The sequence below is a fragment of the Cephus cinctus genome, unplaced genomic scaffold, assembly GCF_000341935.2.
Source record: "Cephus cinctus unplaced genomic scaffold, Ccin1 Ccin1_scaffold0168, whole genome shotgun sequence".
NCBI classification, from domain to species: Eukaryota; Metazoa; Arthropoda; class Insecta; order Hymenoptera; family Cephidae; genus Cephus; species Cephus cinctus.
In genome coordinates, this window is record NW_014332892.1 from 1,923,762 (window position 1) to 1,946,218 (window position 22,457).

General features: G+C 43.7%; 3 protein-coding genes across 14 annotated transcripts in view; 2 read left to right on the plus strand and 1 right to left on the minus strand.

Moving 5' to 3' along the window:
* Positions 1–88: 88 nt before the first annotated feature.
* Positions 89–1,577, minus strand: LOC107263873 (protein FAM177A1). 4 transcript variants are annotated; one of them, XR_001536778.2, is made up of 5 exons: positions 1,233–1,577; positions 1,014–1,142; positions 689–937; positions 446–507; positions 129–370 (listed from the first exon to the last, which is right to left on the minus strand). XR_001536778.2 is itself a non-coding variant. In XM_015731524.2 (4 exons), the coding sequence occupies exons 1-4, from the start codon at positions 1,299–1,301 to the stop codon at positions 502–504; spliced, it is 453 nt and encodes a 150-aa protein (XP_015587010.1). In that variant the 5' UTR covers positions 1,302–1,576; the 3' UTR covers positions 251–501. The 4 variants fall into 4 exon arrangements, 2 of the variants coding, with proteins under 2 accessions (XP_015587010.1, XP_015587009.1); XR_001536777.2 differs by having other exon boundaries at positions 89–370; positions 446–937; positions 1,233–1,574; XM_015731524.2 differs by having other exon boundaries at positions 251–507; positions 1,233–1,576.
* A 2,563-nt stretch (positions 1,578–4,140) lies between these two features.
* Positions 4,141–9,978, plus strand: LOC107264257 (serine/arginine repetitive matrix protein 1). Of its 7 annotated transcripts, XM_025081612.1 has the most exons (8): positions 4,141–4,283; positions 4,364–4,489; positions 4,570–4,927; positions 5,410–6,093; positions 6,386–7,181; positions 7,365–7,419; positions 7,578–7,607; positions 7,928–8,865. In XM_025081612.1, exons 3-8 carry the CDS (start codon positions 4,605–4,607, stop codon positions 8,863–8,865), a joined length of 2,826 nt encoding a protein of 941 aa, XP_024937380.1. In that variant the 5' UTR covers positions 4,141–4,283; positions 4,364–4,489; positions 4,570–4,604. The 7 variants fall into 7 exon arrangements, with proteins under 7 accessions (XP_024937380.1, XP_015587800.1, XP_024937381.1 ...); XM_015732314.2 differs by having other exon boundaries at positions 4,364–4,927; XM_025081613.1 differs by lacking the exon at positions 4,141–4,283 and having other exon boundaries at positions 4,290–4,542; positions 4,647–4,927.
* Positions 9,979–11,729: 1,751 nt separating this feature from the next.
* Positions 11,730–22,457, plus strand: part of LOC107264258 (serine/threonine-protein kinase minibrain) — a 31,426-nt gene continuing 20,698 nt past the window's right edge. Inside the window, exons 1-2 of one of the 3 annotated variants that reach the window (XM_015732319.2) lie at positions 11,730–13,064; positions 18,454–19,742. In XM_015732319.2, coding sequence (XP_015587805.1) covers positions 19,598–19,742 — 145 coding nt within the window. In that variant the 5' untranslated portion in view covers positions 11,730–13,064; positions 18,454–19,597. The other 2 variants (XM_015732320.2, XM_025081615.1) reach the window with 2 other exon arrangements.

A 22,457-nucleotide genomic window follows, 5' to 3' on the forward strand; every position in this document is an offset into this window, starting at 1 on the left:
ACACGTTCTGATTGGTCGCATTACTGCAACTTCAACCTTGATTATCTTGAAATTTTGATATACGAAATAAAAAATGTAAATACACGTATTCTTTGGAATTTGACAAGGAATGCAATGATGTTACTACAGTGCGTTTCATAACGAACACCCTGTATATACATATATAAATATACAATACAATATTATTGGTATAAAGGTGTTCAAAAATTGAATACATTAAGGGCTTGCCTTTTTCATCATATAAAATATGATTCTCTGTGAATGTTAAGCTGAATAAACGGAATTGTTTCTTATCCATTTTGGATAGCAGACAATAATTGCAATGGTGCATTAATAGAGTCATCCATCGATAAGATTGCATCCTACAATGCTAAACAAAATATACATGATGCATTTTTTTTTCAATATACCGCTACAATCTGTATGAAGATTAATTTTTATTTACAAACATCTGCTGGACCCATGTTAACGTAGATGTTAGAGCATCAGAAGATCTGTGATTCATGGCTGAAAAGATAAATACAACTTCCCTCAGACATTCTTGATTTAAATATTACTAGTATCGTTCTAATAAGCAGCAAGGCACATTGCTCAGGTCCGTTTTCCCAATACACAGCACACTAATTCTTTCAGGAAGCTGTCAGCCAAAAGCCAAACACGCTTAGAACCTCTGTTGATGTTCTTCTACCTTATTGTCTTTGATAAGGTTATTTCGCTTCTGTTCATTCCAACCACCCATTTCCAGATCCTCCTTACGTAGCATCTCGTTTTCGTATGCTTGCATTCGATGATACTCATTTATTTCAAATTGGTATTTAGGTGATGTGATACCAAAAAAATTTGCCAAGTATTCTCCCACATAATCGCATCCATTCAACATCTTAGAGCTGGCCCAAACAGTTTGATACCATACCCAGGGTACCCAATTCAGTGACTTCTATAGAATCGAATAATATTTGTTTCTAGTAATGACTTTATGCATACTCAACTAGACAGGATATTTTGTAACATACCGGATCAATGGTGGATAGCTGATTATTGTTTTCTATGTTGTCTGTCTCATCTTCTGAAGAATATTCTTCTATAACACCGTCTGAGAAATGTAACACTCGCTTTGGTCGCCTGGTAGTCTTGTTTCCATTCTGGGAATCATTCATATTATATTTTATGTTCAAATTAGTCACGTACAATACAAAAGTGAAAAGTTGGTTATAAATTAACAATATACATACTTCTACTATAGCTCTCATGCGTTCGTCCAATATAACATTGGCTAAATCACAAGTTGTGTTTTCCTCCATGATAATTAAGAAATTGAATACTTTGGTCGTGTAATGTGATAGTTTTGACAAACTCGACACTCCTGTCACAATTGACACAAGACACCAGTCAAGTGATCACCTGCGTGAAGTTGGCCGGCCAACCTTTATTTTTTAAACTTTTTTTTATTCCAATCGTTTGATAGTCGTTCGATAGTGTTTAATATGCTTGTAAAAACTTTTGATAGTCAATAGTTTCTTTCCGATATCAGTGTCGCGATCAAATGCATCCAATGAACAGAGAAACAACGATGCGCTCTCCGCTCCCGGCTCATTCTCGAACACACCTATAGTGCTCCGCCGCACGTAAAAAAGCTTCTACGAATGGACATATAGCTTTTCCAGGGCTCAATCGATGCAAAATCGTTTGATAGTTGCGAAATTATCAATAAAAACGTTTGATAGTCAATAGTTTCTTTCCGATATCAGTGTCGCGATCAAATGCATCCAATGAACAGAGAAACAACGATGCGCTCTCCGCTCCCGGCTCATTCTCGAACACACCTATAGTGCTCCGCCGCACGTAAAAAAGCTTCTACGAATGGACATATAGCTTTTCCAGGGCTCAATCGATGCAAAATCGTTTGATAGTTGCGAAATTATCAATAAAAACGTTTGATAGTCAATAGTTTCTTTCCGATATCAGTGTCGCGATCAAATGCATCCAATGAACAGAGAAACAACGATGCGCTCTCCGCTCCCGGCTCATTCTCGAACACACCTATAGTGCTCCGCCGCACGTAAAAAAGCTTCTACGAATGGACATATAGCTTTTCCAGGGCTCAATCGATGCAAAATCGTTTGATAGTTGCGAAATTATCAATAAAAACGTTTGATAGTCAATAGTTTCTTTCCGATATCAGTGTCGCGATCAAATGCATCCAATGAACAGAGAAACAACGATGCGCTCTCCGCTCCCGGCTCATTCTCGAACACACCTATAGTGCTCCGCCGCACGTAAAAAAGCTTCTACGAATGGACATATAGCTTTTCCAGGGCTCAATCGATGCAAAATCGTTTGATAGTTGCGAAATTATCAATAAAAACGTTTGATAGTCAATAGTTTCTTTCCGATATCAGTGTCGCGATCAAATGCATCCAATGAACAGAGAAACAACGATGCGCTCTCCGCTCCCGGCTCATTCTCGAACACACCTATAGTGCTCCGCCGCACGTAAAAAAGCTTCTACGAATGGACATATAGCTTTTCCAGGGCTCAATCGATGCAAAATCGTTTGATAGTTGCGAAATTATCAATAAAAACGTTTGATAGTCAATAGTTTCTTTCCGATATCAGTGTCGCGATCAAATGCATCCAATGAACAGAGAAACAACGATGCGCTCTCCGCTCCCGGCTCATTCTCGAACACACCTATAGTGCTCCGCCGCACGTAAAAAAGCTTCTACGAATGGACATATAGCTTTTCCAGGGCTCAATCGATGCAAAATCGTTTGATAGTTGCGAAATTATCAATAAAAACGTTTGATAGTCAATAGTTTCTTTCCGATATCAGTGTCGCGATCAAATGCATCCAATGAACAGAGAAACAACGATGCGCTCTCCGCTCCCGGCTCATTCTCGAACACACCTATAGTGCTCCGCCGCACGTAAAAAAGCTTCTACGAATGGACATATAGCTTTTCCAGGGCTCAATCGATGCAAAATCGTTTGATAGTTGCGAAATTATCAATAAAAACGTTTGATAGTCCATCGTTTGCAAGAAAAATGAGAAAAACCATATGCGCATCAAGGATCTCAATCAATACGATACAATCGATTCCTCGATCGGTGTATCCTTTGACTTATGGCCAATTTCTTCACCTTCGGTTAAAATGTATCCTCCGGATAAATCGCCAGTTAACCAATCATTTTCAAGTTTTAGAAGTTTATCCGCAGGATACATTTTATCCGAAGGTGAAGAAATTGGCCATTAGACAATATAACAAACTTTTTCTACTTCCAATCGTTTGACAGTCGTTCGATAGTGTTTGGTAGTCTTGTAAAAACGTTTGATAGTCAATAGTTTCTTTCAGATAAAGCCAAATTGATGTACGATGTGAAGTTGACTGTCGTTTCCTTACTTCTTGTCCATAATCAGCTTTTTCAAGACACGTAATAAGCCAGGTTTTAGGCATTTCTATAATTACATAATAGTCGTAAGTCAGCAATTGTTGTCATAAGTTATTTTTACGAGCAACCAGAACTATACATTCAGATGATGCTTTAGTAGATAAACAGGAACACAGTCATAATACTGTAAGTTTATATCGGAACATAGGCATGGACGCCTATATGACGTCAGCTTTCATGGCTTTTCAGAATGGCTCAAAAGAAGTCTATAAACAATGCATTGTTGTCACCCTATGGCAAACTCGTGCATGCAACATTACTTCTATAGCAGTGCGGTGATTGGTTGAAACGGTATTCAGACACGTTTTAACTAATCAGCGTCTGCTGCAGCAATGCAACGGTGTATGCGTGGGTTTACACCATTACATCATGATAAACTATTGACTATCAAACGTTTTTATAAGACTATCAAACGACTATCAAACGTTTGGAAATAGAAAAAGTTTAATATTTTGTCTAAGTCAATAGACACACCGATCGTGGAATCTATTGTATCGTATCGATTGGGATCCTTGATTCGCATATGGTTTTTCTCATTTTTTTTTTGCAAACGATGGACTATCAAACGTTCTTATTAATTAATTCGCAACTATCAAACGATTTTGCATCGATTGAGCTCCGGAAAAACAAACTCCGGTTAGAAACAAAAAAGTGCCGGCCAACTTCACACCAGATTTTAATTTTCTGAAAAGCCTAATGACTATCAAACGTTTTTACAAGACTATCAAACACTATCAAATGACTATCAAACGATTGGAATAAAAAAAAGTTTAAAAAATAAAAGTTGGCCGGCCAACTTCACGCAGGTCCTGTCCAGTCCTGTCCCATAAACGGTATGTTGGTATTTGTAAGCAACATGGCGTACTGGTGATTCAGAGACTGGTTAAATTTTTAATTTGAGTACATGGTGTAGATCGTCTACGGGAAGTCAAAGTGTAAGGATATCACCTTCGACCTTAGGAGTAACTGGTTTATGCTGGAGAACGAAGTCATCCGTGCACGACGTGGAGAAAGAAAGAAATACGCGAACCCTAACAGGGTGCGTGTATCGGCAAGAGCAAAATAAACGAAATTTAAGGATTTCACGTTGAGGTATTCGAATTTTTAAGTAATTTCCAGCGTTTAGGATTATATTGAAGCACATCTCAACGGAGATGAGTTCCGCACCGTTTGAGGATTCTAAAACGCCGTTGAAGTCTGAGGAAGAGAATTTAGCACATCACAAGGCGGTGCAACAAGATGTTAAGGATGCGATTGAGACGTTGACCCTACCAAAAACTAATGATGATGTTCAGCGAGCTATTGATGGACTGAAGGATATTCCTGATGAAGATTTGCAGGAGTTCCTTGATGATGAAGACTTCATGAAGGGTTTAGATGTAGTTGATGCGTGGGAAGGTGAAGAAGATCGACATCAAGTTACTACCAAGCAGAGCAACAGTCGTGCTAAGAACCGCGAGCACAGAAAAACATCTAGGTAGCACAAAGAATTAGACAGACTGTCTATTATAACATATTTAATTATACTGTAGATGTCATGACAGCGTTTCAAAGTTAAATACTAGGAACATAATAAGAATCTCATGACTTTAATGATTGTTCGTAATGTAAGCTCTAATTTTCTTTAAGACTTGTCAATTACTGGGTTGTATAGGAGATTCTCGATATCACTTAGGTCGACATGGATCTCCACTCCCATAGCTTAATTAACGTTAGCATCACGTATCTTGTCTTGCATGATAGACAGCAGTTAATTTCAACATGTCTAACGGTTCTGACTTAATCTAGATTTCATTTCATTATCTCTATCTGGCATGACATCTTTTATGTTGACTCCCTGCAGGAGACATGTGTTCTTCTCAATATCAATAAGTACAATAAGAACTGACCCACCGTTATTGCATGTAGTTAACTATGGGTCACCCTTTGAGAAGAATGTGATGGCAAGCCTAATTGTAGGGATCGTAATCGACGTGATCACAGAAGCTCCAACAACCGGGACAAGGAGAAAATCAAACGAGAAGAGAAGAAGTTGGACGAAGTACGTCGGGACCCTTCCAAAAGTACGAAGGACATCGAGAAGGATAAGATGCGTACGAAGAAGGATTCCGAGAGCAAGATCCTTGCCGAAAAGGAGAAGGCGATCAAGCATCTACTGGACTCGGAAAACGTAGTGCCACCAGGAACCGAAGCAGAGGCTATTCAGAACATAGCCGACAAGCAGAATCTTGAACGTACAAATCCTCGTGTTGCAAGAAACAAAGAACGACGTAGAAGTACCGAACGTCACAAAGTGAGCCCATACCGACGGAAAAGCTCCGATAGGATTAGAATAAGTCCTCATCGTCGACGAACTCCCGGAGTATTCAGTCCGGACCGTCGAAGAAGTCCCTTAAAGATAAGTTCCGAACGACGTAGGAGCCCTATTAGAATAAGTACCGAAAAACGACGAAGTCCTTTGAAGTTGAACACTGATCATCGCACTTCTCACAGAAGCCCCCTTCTCATAAGTCCAGATCGACGTAGAAGCCCACGTAAACATAGTCCGGATCGTTTAAGAAGATTGAGTTGGGAACGGAGAACTAGTACAGATAGAAGATGGAGCTCTGAGCGACGTAGAAGATGCGGAGATGCGAATGAACGGTGAGAAATGGATAGTTAATACTTAAAAAATTAGAATAATTAATCTCAATCAAGTAGTTTTCATTTAGTTCGATCGATCTGTACGATTTTAAATAAAATTCGTCTCCGTGTATATGTTTACCATAAAAAACGGAGAGTGAAATTATAAGAAAATGCAATTGTTTCGGTAAGAAATCAGACACATAGCACTTCCTTTAATTCAATTATATTAAAAAGATCATGATTTACATTTATATGAAAAAAAGTTTAATATTGTTTCGACAATTGCATTAGTACTAGAATACTTCCACAGCGACTTAAAGCTTTCGAGCCGAAGGAGCCGATCCCGTGATCGACATAGGAGCCGGAGCACCGACCGTCATAGAAGTCGTTACAGTCGTTCACCAGGAGGTCATCGATTCAGTCCAAGGCGTAGAAGTCACAGTCATAACAGATCACCGGATCGCCGTAGAAAACGATCACCGTTCATCAATGAAATAACAAGACAGTTTGGGAACGAAGGAATTATACCACCAGGACAGATGAACCCTGGATTCATGCAACCACCGATGCCAGGACTTCCAACACTAATAGGTGCTCCAGTGTATTCTGATCAAGATCCAGGACGACCACCATATATGCATCATCCAGGACCACCAGGAATGCCTATACAAGGTGGTCATCCAAACTTCATGTCCTTCGAACAGCATCCACCAGGACCTATGCTCTTCGACCCAATGCCTATATTGCAACCTCCGCAGCCTGATTATGCTGCTGGACCTGTGATGTATAACCAACCAACTCCTGGGCCCATGCAGCCTATGCTTCGTCCATCTCTACTTCCACTACCTGTACCTTCACCGCAGCCAGTACCTCCTCCAGGATCCGGAGATCAGCCGAATATGGTCTTTAATCAGCATTGCATGCCGACTCTTCAACAACCACCAGGTTTTCAACCTTTAGAAGCCAGTAGACATTCGAACAGCCCTCCACGTTCTTCCACGTCTCACAACTACAAGGATCCCAGATCTACTGCACCTTACAATGGATTGCGAACGTCTCAGGATCGTTTAAAAACTCCTGAACCACCAGTTATCTCTAACAGCAAAGTAATAAACTTCAGATACTTAGAATCCAGTTACAACTTGCACGTCGGGTACATCACTAAAAAAGTATATTTAATTTTAATTACTATTCTTTATATAATATAAATTATATTTGTGATGTACTCGCACGTTCAATGAATATCAAAGGATACAGAAATATCCTTAATAATACGTTAAACATTCCAGCCATTCGAAAAAACCAGCTTGTCCAGCCTCCTGGAAGCATCTGTTTCGGCGAAAGGTGCGAAGATACATTTATTCTGTTCCCTTTTCATCATTCATTAATACTCAATGCCATTGCTTCGTTAAAAAACAAAGGAAAACCGAGATTATAATTATTTATGATTTGTGCTGAGATACTAATTTATTTTACTTTTTGTTTCCTTTTATATAATTCAGATTCGACTGGTGTACCGGTCTTATATCCAGGTGAGATATTGTATATTTTTTAGCTCTGATTTTCATTTTTGATCATTGACCACGAATGCATCATCTTGATATATTTATCAATTTGGCTCTAAAGAGACCAAGTAGGATTCGCATGATACTCTTACGAACAACCCTTATTCAAAGTGCGTATCTAAAAAGGTAAAGAAAAATGTTATCGCGGGTGTCAACGTCAATACTAAGTGCGCGTTAATGATACCAAAGAAAATAGTCTAAAATCGAAAAAAAATTGTGAAAGTCAGAAGTCTGAAGTGTCCCAGTTTAATGATACGACGATATCCTTTCTTTTTTTCTGGACGTAGGATTCAAGCCAGAAATTCTGCGACATTGTGAAAATGCTCTACGTGACCTGCCCAGTGAAGATCCACGGTTGAAGATGAAGGGTAGATTCTTCTTCGACCCAAAACAGGATGATCAGCAGAGTGACCAAGAGGAGCATGCGTCGAACTCTATTCTGCTGCGCAGAGGGAGGAACAAGATTTATTGGGACGAGGAAGAGGAACTACAGCATGCCTACAGCAAGAAAGTCGGTCATCAAATGCATCAGAAGATATGTCAAACAGAAGATGTGGAAACTGGGACCAAGTTTGTTCAAGCGACTGTCACAATGGTGGATTTTGGTGTTCAAGTATATCCATACGATTTGCATCAACCTGTACAGGAGGAGAAACGACCAATCATGGACCGTCTTGATTGGAACACGCGTGAAACATTTGATTATACACCAAAGATCCGTGAGGCTGATGATTTGAGATGGAGTCTGAGTAACTCCTCACAGAAAAGACCCTGGACCAGAAATTCTTCTCCATCTGGAAGGTCCAACGATCGTGATATCAGTCCTATGGATAATCCAGTCTGCTCCTCTGATCATGGTTCTAGGAGTATGGGTTCACCTGTCAGAGGCAGAGATCATTTCTTAACTCACAGAGGTTCACGTCATGATCATTACTCACGTGACAGCTTTACAACGTACAGACGTTCAATGGAAGATCATGATGATTTTCATGAGAGTAGAAGTGAGCACAGTCGTGGTGAAAGTCCAATGGCTATGGATGATTCTGGCGAGGAAATTGAATTGGAACAGGATGGATATCAGAGAGGATCAGATTGGCGTGGCAGAGGATTTGTATCACGTGGCAAACAAAATATGTACAAGGCGCGTGGAAATCCACGTGGGAAATATTTAGGAGGACGATCACCCTTTCGGGGTAGTCGTGGTGGTTTTCGTGGTAAATTCTAGAACAAAGAGATAGAGAGAGAGAGACAATTTGCCATCTATCTATTCGTACGGTATTCCATTCAACTTTGACCTGCCACGAGGAGGTACCCAGAATTTAATACAGATATATAAATGATACCACGATACAGTAAAAAACTGTTATCTATTTGTTCACCACTAAGAGGAAAGCCAGTAACTTAATTCATGGCAAATACGAATGACCTTTTTCTCGGGCTTGTATAAATCCCGAGATGAGGTAATGTGCTTGTAATACAGTATCATTATTGATATCTGTGGAAAATGATTTGATGCGAATTATTCGCCGAATAGAAATCAGGCGAATGATTATTACCTTAATATGACAATAACGTCACGCACGTGCAGTAACAGAATGACTATCCAGTGAACCCTTCTCGACTTACACGGATAATCCAATGAGGTTCAAGTGAATTTCGATCTGACGATAAATGCTAAAAATCATTCTAACGATAAACAAAGAAGCCATAAGCATGACAGTAATGTAAACTTATTCTTTGTAAATATACCTATAACCATAACCGTTATATGGTGCCGTACGAGGAGCCACGTGCACTCTGGTGTAATAAAAATGAAAAATTAAATTTAAAAAAAATGAATTATAATCGAGTAAGGACGGTGAAAGTTTCTAAAGATCAGTGCTACGTGTATACATATGTATACTAACGTAAACGAACTTCATTGAACTTCATATCGAGCGCCATTGGAAGATGGCAATACTTATCTATCAATATAAGTGTGATAAAATTTCACATGTTAAGTCATTTGCTATAAATAGATATGGTTCCGCGTTGTCACTCAATATATTATGCACCACGCAATATGTATTATATTCTGTAAAATAAATGCTGACCTGTCAAGTCGGCGACTTTTTTTTTTACCAATTATTTGCATGTACCGGGTAAAATATATTTAACATTGCAAAGTGCCAGTTTTACGTGCAAAATATAAAAAAATCGTATGGGGTCTTATAATATAACATGTACAGTCTTATTGTATGTGAGTACAGTCTTATTATTTTCTTGTGCAAATCTTTTTGATTCTCCCTTACCACTTGAAGATGCTTCCGTAAAAAATAAATGAGCGCATTGCCATCAGTTTGTGCGTCTGTTGTGTGAATAACCTTGCCTGGGATCAATCTATTTAAACACACTAATTAAATTTGACAGTTGCTATATATTTGATTAGTTTGATTGAGCAACATTATAAAAGGTCTACAAGAGGTATGAGAAACTAAAAATCTAAGGTCTAGATAATTCCTGTTTGTCAATCAGCTGTTAAATTTGACTGGTGTACTTCGACTGAATACTATAGATATATATATATGCATATAACGTTCTTAACAGTAAACACATTTCTTGTTTAGCTTGTTATTATAATCAGTTGCAGATCAGGACAATGTAATTATCGTAATTCTGTACAAAGGAGGCTTTGTCCCTCTCGCATCATTTCATAAATAATTCTTTGGAATATATGAATGCTCGTTTAGTTTTATCGTCTCGTAATAAGATGTAGATGTTTTAGGGGGTTATGGAATTACTAATGATCTGAAGAATACTCATAAAATTATTTCGTAATACAACAAGAACGATTCGAATCTGTTGAAGTGCCAGGTGGACGGCTTTCTACAGGATCGAATGAACGCTGGTGTTGTCATGCTGAATAGAAGAAAGTGACTGGCGTCTACTGATTCTGCATTCAGGTAAATTTCTTAGACTAATGCTGAAAGAAAGGGGCGGGGAGAGAAAGGGATTATGCTTGATTCACTGTACAGTCCGCAATGCCTTTAATACTTCCGCCTGTTGATGGAAAACTGCGCTGCTTGGCTGTGGACGTCACGCACGCTTCTCAGAAGCCAGCGACAGCATAAAAACTAATCTATACTGATGTTTTCGCATGACATTGCATACATATTGCGCTGTATATGCAGTCAGTAGAGTCCGTCGGCTTTAGCTCGCGCACCAACTATCGGTAAGTCGGGACCACGAGCGTTGTATCTCAGCTAACGTATTTTTGAAAGCAGCGTCGTCTCTGTTGAGGCGGCTATACAGTATAATCACGATGGTGGGTGACGATTGAGGAGGGAGAATTTCGTAGGAGTGGAAAAAACACGATTATCGTCATTGCCATTTTATCTGAGGAAAGTTACAGGCGGGAAACTATAGCTTGCTTTTTTTAGCCTCGTCTTGCGACACATGATGTAACGTCTGCCGTCTGGTCGGTACGTCACTGGCGCCAGGATAGTGGTGCCACCTTTAGGTAGACTATCGAGGCTTCTTGTATTATGGCGGGATGTAGCTAATGGCTGATTGTACAAAAAATTTTCTGTGCAGATAAAATCAGTCAGCATTTTGCTGTTCATAAAGGATACGTAGATCCGTTCGAATAAGGTATGACGTGTTACTTCAAACCCACGCAATTTGGCACTGCAGTAATATCGCCATTTCCATTGACATAAATAGAATTCTTGAAGACATTTATATCCGTAAGTCGCAATAATGTTCCTAATGAGATTCTGACATTGCCGGAACGACTCGATTGGATGAATCGATTAGAACATTCAAATGTCCCGCTTCACAAAAAACGGTTAAGGTTTCGCGAACGGTCATTGGTTAAAAGATGGTGATCCGCTATATGAAATGGACAGAGTTTAAGGGACTTCACGTTAGTATACCATTGCAGCGTAAGTGAATTTTTAAGAATTTTTGAAAATTGTCAACTTGAGAAAGTATAAGATTGTAAAGAATAATAATGCAATGCTGTTTATGATAAACATATTACTTTTTTTTCGCGTGTTTCCATAAGTTGGTAGCCCTGACAGATGAAGCGCCAGTGTCGCGCCACGGCCGTCTGACGAAGTACTCCTCATGGATCTAGCTCCATGTTCGCCCGAGAAAGCGATGCGGTGTCCCCGCGGTTAGGGCGTGCAGTTCTCGTGTCTCGTGCAGCCTCGCGGCTTTTTTTTGCGAAGCGCAACCACTCGAGGAGGCTTCCGCGAGCCCGGGTCGTGTATCGCGCGAGCGTGGCCCATGAGGCTGCGTGAGGCCGTGGCAAAGTCGTGTCTCGGAGGGCCCGGCGGTGCGGATAAGTTCGTCGAAGCGTGTCGGCGACGCGAAAGAGGTGAATGCACGGCGAGGTAGTGTGCGTGCCCGAGGAAACCCGCCAAAATCTTGGCATAGGGGTGAAAAAGTGCGCGCCCCATAGGCGCGATAAGCAGTGTGAGGGTGTAACGGTGTTGTTCGAGGGTAAGACGTGCACTAGCCGTCCGTTAGGGAGTTTTGTTATTATTTTGCCGCGGTGCTTTTGACCCTTTGGCGGACGAGTTCACTGCAGAGCTGCCGTGGGGGTGTCCGGTGGCTTGGTCCGCAGCGGCGCCAGCGACACGATCCGCCGCCGCCGTCGCCGCCGCTGCCGCCGTCGTCGTCGCGCTCACCAAGTCGTCGCCTCACCCGAGATTACATCGGGCCGGACCAGCCTCGTCCGGATCTACCGTGGGACGAGTGGTCCTCGGGAAGGCGCGGTCGGGCCCCTCGAAACTGGGAAAATCAGCGAAGGAACGCGCCACGGAGGGACGCTCCGTCGACCACGAACCACGTGATCCTCCTTGTCAGCCCGCACGCAGAGCATGCTCGCCTCAATGGCCATAACCTGATTTGGCTCCTTGCGGCTGGCCACACTTGACAACAAAAACAAGTTGGGATATCCGGCGCACATAGCTCAGCTCTTGTTGCTGTCGATATAATCATTATCCTCGTCATCGGAATCCTCATCATCATTAGTTCTAGCATTGGAGTTACCCGTTGTCCTGGCCTTAAGGAAAAGGGGCGACACCGAAATAACGGCTGAGTGAAAGCTGACGAGGAGTTCCTGGCTACGCGGAAGGATACTTGTGTCTAAGTGCTGTCTGTTTCGCGTTCCGTTTTAATGGCCGTAACCTGAATTCTCGCTACCGCTGTTGCTTACCGCTGCTATCACGTGGCTTGTATTAAAGTGAAATAAAAGCGGAAGTCCGACATTTTACGTGGAAACATACCGGAGCAACGTGTGAGAGAGGTGCGAGTCGAGGGCGTCCACGTGCCGGGTGTGTTGCTCCTACTGTCCACATCGTTCGTAGGAGCATTGCAGTTGTTGTTCGACGAAGTGTGAATCTTCGGCAGCTTCGTCCGAGGAGCATCCTCGTCACGGTGTGTATAAGTGTTATCAGTGTTTGGTGCATATTTTTCTACAGCAGGATAACTTCGAGAACGAGGAAAATAAAGTTCCAAGTTATTAGCAGTGAAAATCCTGCCTCGTGTTGGCGGATATTACATTTAATGGCCACGACCTAATTGTAGCCGTTATTCGTGGTACCGATTTTTTTTCCAACTTACTACGACGACGGCGACGAAGACGACGACTGTAAGGGAATACGTAGCTCATTCTCGTTCGCTGGTTACGCTCTTAAGAGTTCGAGAGCTCTCTATCCTGAAATTCTTCTTCGTCGTCGTCCACGTCGTCTTCCGCGAGGCCAGCGAACGAGCAAATCCGGGCCAAGCCGAGGAAGGGGAATCGAGGCAATTTTATTATACGCGTCGAGGCAACAAAGAACACGATCCGCTGTGCCACACGCGCCGAGCAGTGACAGTTTGGCAGCGCAGTTCGACCGTGCTGGATATTCGGTCGTCCGTAGGAGTGCGCGACGTGAGAGATCACAATGTGTACAATCGGGTCCTACTAATTACTCAGTGATTTCAGAATGAATCGAAAGAAAAATATACGCATGATAATTGAATAGCCAAAAGAGGGAAGGAAGGTAAAGGGTGGGATAAAATTTGCAAAGGTAGAAAGAGAGAATACACCTCGCGCATATATTTATCATATATATATATATCTATAGTCTGTGCCTCGTGAAGTGCGACTGTCAAAAGCCACCTTGTGTGACAGCGATACGCGAGAATTTCGCTAGCCAGTGAAGATATCAGTGCTATATCGGTTTAGAGAGCAGTGTGCGCGAGCGTCCGTTACCAACGGAAAATTTCGATCGTCCTTCCACGGTGTAACAGGCACGGATAGACCACCAGGGTGGATAGCCGCGATTATCTAGTGCCTCATCCTCGACAAAGGTATCTGAACCGTCACGATATTTATCTGTGCACTTAGTGCGCCACTGTGTTCTTCCCCTCCATCTCCACGAGGGCAAAGGTGGTGGATAGACTGGATAATGACGTCGTATCCCTTTTCCGCTTATGCTCGATTCGATTTTCTCTCGGGCAGCAGAGAGACACGCGAAATTTTTCGAACGTAACGTCTCAATTGGTGAAAGTTCGAGATTCGTTGGCGTTACATTACCACAGGTTAGGTCACTGTCCGCCTTGCCAGACCTAACCTCAAAGATCGTTGGCTCGACGCTGTGTTTCGACGCGTTTAAAGCTCCTGCGCCGTATTCGTTCCTCTTCTGTATACATGCTGGCTAACCTCTTATTACTTCGACCTAGGTAATACGTAATTCGCAGATACGTCGTTGTGGAAGGCCAAACGAATTTTATCGCTTCGGCATAGCATGTCCGCGTGATGGCGCATCGCGAGACCTACCCCAACATTTTCGTCGACAGCTGTAACGCGATCTAACATTTACGAGGCTCCACGCTCGGTAAAGCTTTTCTCCCTTCTCTTAAAACCGACCGTGCTTCGATTTTGTCATAAGGATCGTAAAAGGGAAAAGGAAAGAGTGATTTAGTAAAGCAGTGAAACGATCGAGGATTACCATCCTACGCATTTTCCGACCTTCGCCATGCTCATGGAGGGCAGTTTCTTCGATGCATACGATACTTGCGTTCGAAATTTAGGTTAATTTAATCACCTATATAAAAATTACTTTTTTTCGTCTCTTTTATCTTTTTCGAAAATGACACAAAATTTCTATTTACTTTGACATCTGTATCGATTTTATCCATTTTTATGATAGACACTATCGTCTGGTTAACTACTGTTTATAATATTTTAGTGCGTGGAACGCCTGTTTACGTTCTTAATCAATTTCATCTCTTCGTATAGCATTTTGATAGTGACTTCTACGAAGCACACACGTACAGATGACTTAGGCTAGGTATTTCGTATTCTGCGATTGATATCGTCACTCGTTTGCTCGATGATAATGAGGGGATTCCCCGAAGTCTGAGTCACGCGTTGCACTAGAGAAAACCAATATATATATATATATTTAAACGGGGTGCGTTACGAAAGTTCTACTTCGAGGAATACGTAAAAAAAATATATATATATATATAAAGCGTATTAATCAGGTTCCAGTGAAGTGTTGCCACCCACGTATAATATTCATATGTCCGATTAAACAGATTCCTCACATTTCGCGAAATATTTTGAGAAGCATGAGTCACCCCGTGGCAACGCTTGGGTCGAATGGCGGACTAATTGCTGATCGTGGGACAATGCATGGCAGTGTTTGTCTTTCACAGATGGCCATATCTGTCCTGGCTTGCAGAGACTGAGGAGCCAGGAGGATTTGATGGGTTTGGTCGGTTGACAGACAAAACGTTCGGGTCAATTGATAAGTCAGTATCACAAGACTTTTCCACACTTGCAATTGTTTTCCTCTGGTAGAAACCATTACGTTGTACCTACGTCAGTCGCATTACCAATACGATTCCACCCATTCAAATTTCGCGCCGTCGACCTGTCAGCCTGTTTTTTTTTCGTTTCCTCACAGCAGTGCATAAGGTATAGGAGGTGCGTTTCTTTTCGATGAAAATATCGTGACAGTTCTTCTATATTTTTTTCCGAGCGCAATCGATCGCGGAAAACTATTGCTGCCTATCTAGCCGGTTCCTAAATGCGATGATAATGAGTCGAAAGGGCTTTAACTTCGAGTGACGAGTATACGGTGGTCCGGCCGATGACTGTCGTTGCTCTTGTTTGTCCCACGACGGACGCGGATGATCGATCGCTTTGTTAGTTGCGGCGTTTCCGAAAGCCTAGAGCTTAGCACAGACCCCCCCCCGGGTCGAGAGCCTCTGTCTCTCTCTCGCTCATTCCCTCTTTAATCTCTTTCTATCTCTCCTACCATCCGCAAACTCGCTCGTTCGATGCATTTACAAAACACTTCCGTAAACCTGGACGCAACGTTTGACTACACTCTTGGATATATATTTTTTCTCTTTTTTGCCTCTCATGCATATTCGATTGTTCCGTGAATTTCTTATCCACCTTTAAACTTATATATTAACCTTTACTTTTGAATCAATTCGCGTTCTTACTTTTGCCACGGATAATTCTTTTTGGTTAGGAACACCCACCCGTGGCCCAGTACCCCTTTCATGGGTAAGACACGCCTTGTACCAATGCTCGTGGAGCGTGTTTAACAAGCGACACGTTTGGCTTGGCTACTTATTGGCAACAGGCTTGACGCGATGTGTACGCAATGTGTGCAGGATAAATGTTGAATTCCAAGGGTCGCAAGCTTTCAGGTAGATAAGGGGTATTCTTGGTCTCTTGTGCGGGCAAAAAGTGTTGTGTCCTTGCGCAGGGTAGTGGAAGACTGTATATTAGTATGAGCTAGCTAGACCTGAGTAAGTAGGTATAGGTAGGTAGGTTGGGATAGCCGAATGGGACACGTGGCTTTGTATATCGTCGAGTACTAATGCACCACGGCCAATAATCATTAGTCACTCGTTTTCATTATCGACGAAGAAACGTTATAAGCGAACGAGAGCCGTGCCGATGACGCGACACGAATGTCAATAGGAGGTGTTACGATCCCCGTGGTCGTTCAGGGGTCGGATCGGTCTGAGAATCGGAAAAACGGTCAAAGTCATTTTGGACAGATAAAAAGCAAAGGAGATGACGAGGGGTAGGATGGTAGGGGTAGTTTTTTTTTTAAATTAAAAAAATCGTTCGAAGCTTCGAATGTTGCGAGGAGGGTGGGTGGGAGAGGCAAATGAGCACTTATAAATTTTCAACGTACCCCTGCTTGTTTCCAAACTACCCTGGACAGATTCTTTTTACGAGAAAATCTATTCTATGGTTTCAGCGAAATTCCTTTTTCATAAAGCTAACGTATACCGTTCCGATTGGTTCGATCGGTCCTGGGCGCGAGTTGAAAATATATTTTTTTAAATTACCGCCAATTTTTCTTTCTTTATCTTGTATGCTTGTATGTATCACACACACCTGCCTTGACCTGTGCTTGGCCCTTGCATCTGTTTCGCCACCCTGTCTCTCTCTGTCTGACCGTCTGCACTCACCCTTCCTCTGTCCTGCCGCCGCACGTGGCTCTCTCGAAATTTGTTTACCAGAGAGAGGGGGGACGCTCGGGCGTCTCTCTCGTGGCTGCATTTAATTCGGGTTTGGCACAGCCGACTTTACTCTGGCTTCTCTCTATGGTTCCTAGCTATTGGCCGTCTCGCTTTGTATTCTAGTATAACCGTACCACCCCCTACGTCATATTGTACTACTGGCTGCACTCCGTAGCTCTCCGTCACTCCATGACGCTTTCCGCCTACCGATAATCCCAAAACACAGCTGGCCTGCATTAGAACGCCCCTGAACGGGAACGCTCTTTTAGGTATAGAGGCGCTATGGGTTTTTCCTGTTTTTGAGGTGCCCGTCCGTCCAGGTAGACTCGGCCGTCTGAACACCTGGCTTTATTGTATACCACGTAGCTGTATAGTCCGAACTCGTTAACTCAATTCTTGTCCTTATATATTTGAGTGGCATGAAAAATCCTTTGGAAAATACACGAACTGGTCTCAGTCCTTACCTTGTCGCAGGTACAATCGTTTCGTATCGTATTTGACAGCGATATAGTCTGTCGTTGGTATCAGTTGAATTTTGAAATTTCATTTACAAATGTGTGCACGGGACGTCATCCATTATTCCTATAAATACGTTACGGCTCGTTGTAATCGCGCTATCAGTTACAGCTGAGATTTTATATTTTCTCCGCGTAACGTGCGTCTGACCTGTAAAACTTATTCATTTCGATACGCATTACCAATCCCGAAGTGACAGAGGAAACGATCGATAGGTCTAATCACTCCGTTCGATTTTTTTTGCCAACAATTAATGATTCTCGATTGGATTGCTCGTAGAAAAGTGGAGTTAATAAAAGGAGTTGTAAAAAAAGTATATTCACGTATAGATATAGATATCGACCCTAAGACGTATAAATAGGATCGACGTAGGACCCGTAGACTCGCTTGGCTATAGGACGAACGCGATGCAATTCGGCACACATCGATCTGCACGTTGGCCCGAACTCTATTTAAAGTCATCCTACATTTTACTACGTTACGACTTTTATTTTTGGACGTTTAATGGACCGCGTTGTATCGGAGGACCTTTTGTCCTTCTTAAATTCGTTTTTTCCTTGTGGATTAAGAAGTACGAATTAATTCTCGACGCGAAACTTCAATTTTGACAGGTCATACGTACTCGCTGTTCCCTTGGCTGAAAATAAATAGCCGACTATCCGTATGGATCTGTTTTACCTTCCGAGTTTAATGGACGCACTTTGGTATCATTTCTGATCTCTTCTTGGTATTCTTGGCGATAACCGATGAATCTGCCTTGTTTCAGGGACGTGGAGCTTCGAAGTCAAGTCTGCTGGGTGAAGCAGGCTTAAAAGGATAAAGAAGGACGAATCCGGTGGAAGCGAAGAGCGACGGAGAGAGAGGGAAGATCGAGTAGTGACGACGTTGTCTTCGCAAAGCCACAGGACGAAATCAAGAGAAAAGATTGGGAGCGACGAAGGGTCCGGTGAAGAGGAAGAGGAAGAGGACGATTCCGAAGAAGAGGAAGAAAAGGGAAGGGAAGAAGGGACGCGGAGGAGGAGAATAGAAAAGTCGAGCCTGGAAGGATAACCGTAGATAAACCGAAAGCGAAGCGATAGTAGGAATTAATAATAAGAAGAAAAGTAAAGTAAATAAGAAAAATACCGCAAACTGAAGTCTGAACCTCAAGAAACCGCAACGGATCACCGCCAAAGTAGAGTTTAGCCTGCGAGTGCAGAATCAGAGAGCGCAAGAGTAACAGGACGAGAGTTTTTTTGAGTGCGAGAGAGAGAGAGAGAGAGAGTTGTCAGAACGCAAGACGTGAAGTACAAGAGAGAACGAGAGAAAAGGAACGAAAGATTACGATAGAGTGTGCACGTGTGTAAATAAGAGCTATTTTTCGTATGCCACATAAAAAAATATATAACGAAGAAGAAGCGTCTGACGAGGAGAAGGACGAGGACGGCGAAAGATCGGTATCCTCGGTAACAGGACGTCTTCATCGAAGCTATCCTCGATCTGAACACTGACCGAGTCCTCGTTCCTGACGCAAGGACACCAGGGAAAGTCCTGCGAGGCCTATCAGTATTCGGCCTAGTAACAGGACACCCTCGCCGAATAAGGTGGGAAGTCCTAAAAGTTTTCATCCATCAGACACAGTTGGCAATCCTGAGACCAGGTGTCCTCGGCTCAGCTGATAATCGTACGCAAAGCATCAAAGTGAAACGTGTTTACCGCGAGTGTCATCAGAAACTGTAAAAGAGTCATAGACCAAGGGAGAGCGAGTCCTAGGTGAAATAATTTTGTGGGGTTCAGGGCCGGACGTATTAAAGGTCGTAGCCAGGGTCCGCTGATACTGTAATCGCAATAGAGAACGGTCTCGAGGGCTCACGAGCCCCATGTTGTGAGCTTCCGAGGACTGCCCGAGGCAGCACCCGGGGGGTTCGGGTATGGAGTATGGAGGCGGCGGTGGAGGCCGTGGAGGAGTGCAACCCTCAGCAGGTGCAAGGGGTATTGCAGGGACCGATACTACCGACGCTGCGTGGCACAAACACGAACAAATGATCCTCATGGAGTCCAGGCACAAGCAACAATGTGAGTACACGTTACGTACGTAACCTCCAAATCTTTTTTTTTCTCTTTTCTTTTAAGAATATAACCTAACCCCTCGTGCTACTTTAACTCCACGTATCTCGGCATAGGTTATTGCTCTATACTTTATATCCTGACTTACGAAGGGCTCCGCGTTCTTCCTCTTCGGGATAGATGGTATACGGGAGTTAAGGTGCGCGTGCGCGATTCCGACGTAAAAATTACCTTTGCGGTCTGATGCCTCGGGAAATTGTTAATTATCGCGATAATAAGTCGACGCCGCCTCCAGGTAGACTAGACTCTCTCGACGTCCGTTAACCAAGCGAGCCGCACCAGTAGTCCCGGCTTCGGGATCCATCCTACTACCCCCTTTCTATCGTCCGACCATTAGAGTTCATACCAATCTCTCTATGTACGATAGGTTAGTTATGTACAGCCGTTCCTCCAGGGTGTACCTAATATACATATATATATCCACTTTTGGTCTTGATAGATACACGGGTAGAAGAGAAGCGTGTCGTAGGTCCTGGCTCTTTGGGCTGGGTGCGAGAGCACGCTTTTAGACAGCCTAGCCCAATTACCAACCCTGGTTCTCCCGTCTCCCTCCCTCCCTCGCTCAGTCTATATCTACGTGTCTATATCCATCTCACTCGACGCGGGACGTCGATCGGGCTCGCGATCGATGCCGCCTCCTGGCGTTCGACGTCGGCTCGCGGGACTTTCAAAAAGCAAAAGAATCAACCCGTGTATTTTTAAACGCCGGCAGAGAGTCGACCTTCTATACTTAGGCTCGAGTTGTCTTGAAACGCGACGAGAATAGTGGTCACGGTCTGTTTCTTCTACCGTCTGCCGATATAGTTTCAGCTCCCTGTGTACTCGCCTTTAGGGATCTCTGATACCTCTGGACGTTACGAGAATCGGGTTCCTTCGTTTTCTCGATTTACCTCCGAGAACCAAGCTTACGTCCCACCGTGGGTAACCCTTTGGGCATAGACGCCTTTCGGTGTCTTGAACTTTCAACCTGCGTCGCATTCAGGACGATAAGGAAGCCTTAGCCACGGGAATGACTTCTTGGTCACGTAGCCTTTAAAATACGCTCCGCGGGGTCAGCGATTCGCGACTCATCGAACCCTTAGCACGGATCTATACGAGATTTAAACGGACTTGGACCGATGCCTGACCGGCGACTCTCGGACAATTCGAAGACTCTCTTCCCTCCGTGCGGCTACCGGCGTATATTTTCGACCTGGCATCCCACGACAGTGGGACCGATATCGGCAGCCGTTGACCCCGGTCGTGACGTCCGCGAAGAGCTAGAGAACCTTCGAGCGTTTCTCCGTCTCGCCTTCATCCCCCGTCTACGGGATTCCCCTCCCCTCTACCCCCCACCCTTTCCTTTTTTCACTTCCTTCCATCCGTCGAACCACCTCGCCCCTCGGTCTTCCCTGTGACTTTTCCGACCCACGTGAACTTCCAGAAATACAACTGGTCGACGACTCATTGTTATCCCCATGTTCTCGACAGCGTCAGATAACTCCGACGACCTCTCGCCGTGCATAACCTGCTGATCGCACCAATTACCAAGTCATACGCGTGACTGACGAACGACCGGGTCCCTTGCCACCGGTTGACTTTATTTTAGCTCTTAGCTTCCTGGCTCGGGTGCTTCTGTATTTCAGCCGGGTAGTTCAGACTTCTGCCGATGTTTCTCACGGGTCGCGGATCTTCCCGTCCAGAGACGCTTTGGCGTCTCTGGGATATTCTTATTCCAGGCCGACGAGGTCGGGAACGTCCACGATTAACACAGGGAGGCCTCCACCGGGCCGGGGAGACCTTAATCGTTGGCCGGCTTCCTGGCCTTTGGCCTTCTATTCTCCTTTTTTTTTTTTTTACTTCTGGTGGTCTCCCCTAACTTTTAACTCGACCCTCCCAGGAATTTCTGAACGCCCTCGACCCTTTGCCATAACCCGGCCTTCCATGTGGGCTAGTTACTTTGACATGGCGCGATTTTACACGAGCCACACGGTCGACCAGGGAGGGTGGTCCCACCCTCTCTCTGCACATATGTGCACGTGCTACATAATATTCGGAGTTTATGACGACGTTATGTGCGTTTGGTACAGGACTCCTTCCTTAGTTTAACCCATCCACCCCCTTTTTCCCTAATCTCACTCCACACGTATCCAGCGCACCCTTTATCCGTACCCTTTACCCTCTGACCTTTCTTTCATTCTTTATCTATCTCATATCTTTTTCACTGGTTGTAAATACACAGCGTCCAACGAGCATACCCGCGTACTCGGCTAGTCTCGCTGGAAAGAACGAAAAGGGTACCTCGAGTTAAGGGCTGCTGGTGGTGGTGGTGGTGGGGTCGTTGGATAGAAGATCCGCGAGGGTGAGTCTGAATCAAGTGCACGCACAGTACACGTGGCTTTCTCCGCGCAGAGTTAGGCGGGTGGTCGGGTAAGTATAGGTACGCTTCCCAATCTCCTAAACCGACTATCCCTTCAGCCGTTTTCGGTCCTGCTCGGTTTCTCCCTTGATTTCCGACACTGACCTCACCAATTTTCAAATTACGTAGCTCTATCTCCAGGCAAGGTTACGCGTTACGGAAGGGAGATGGAGAGACGAGGACAGGGAGTCACGAGAGAGACTCCGCCGCGGTGATACTGAAGGGAGAGATATGCGTTTCAGACTGGAGTGTATCTATATCTATCA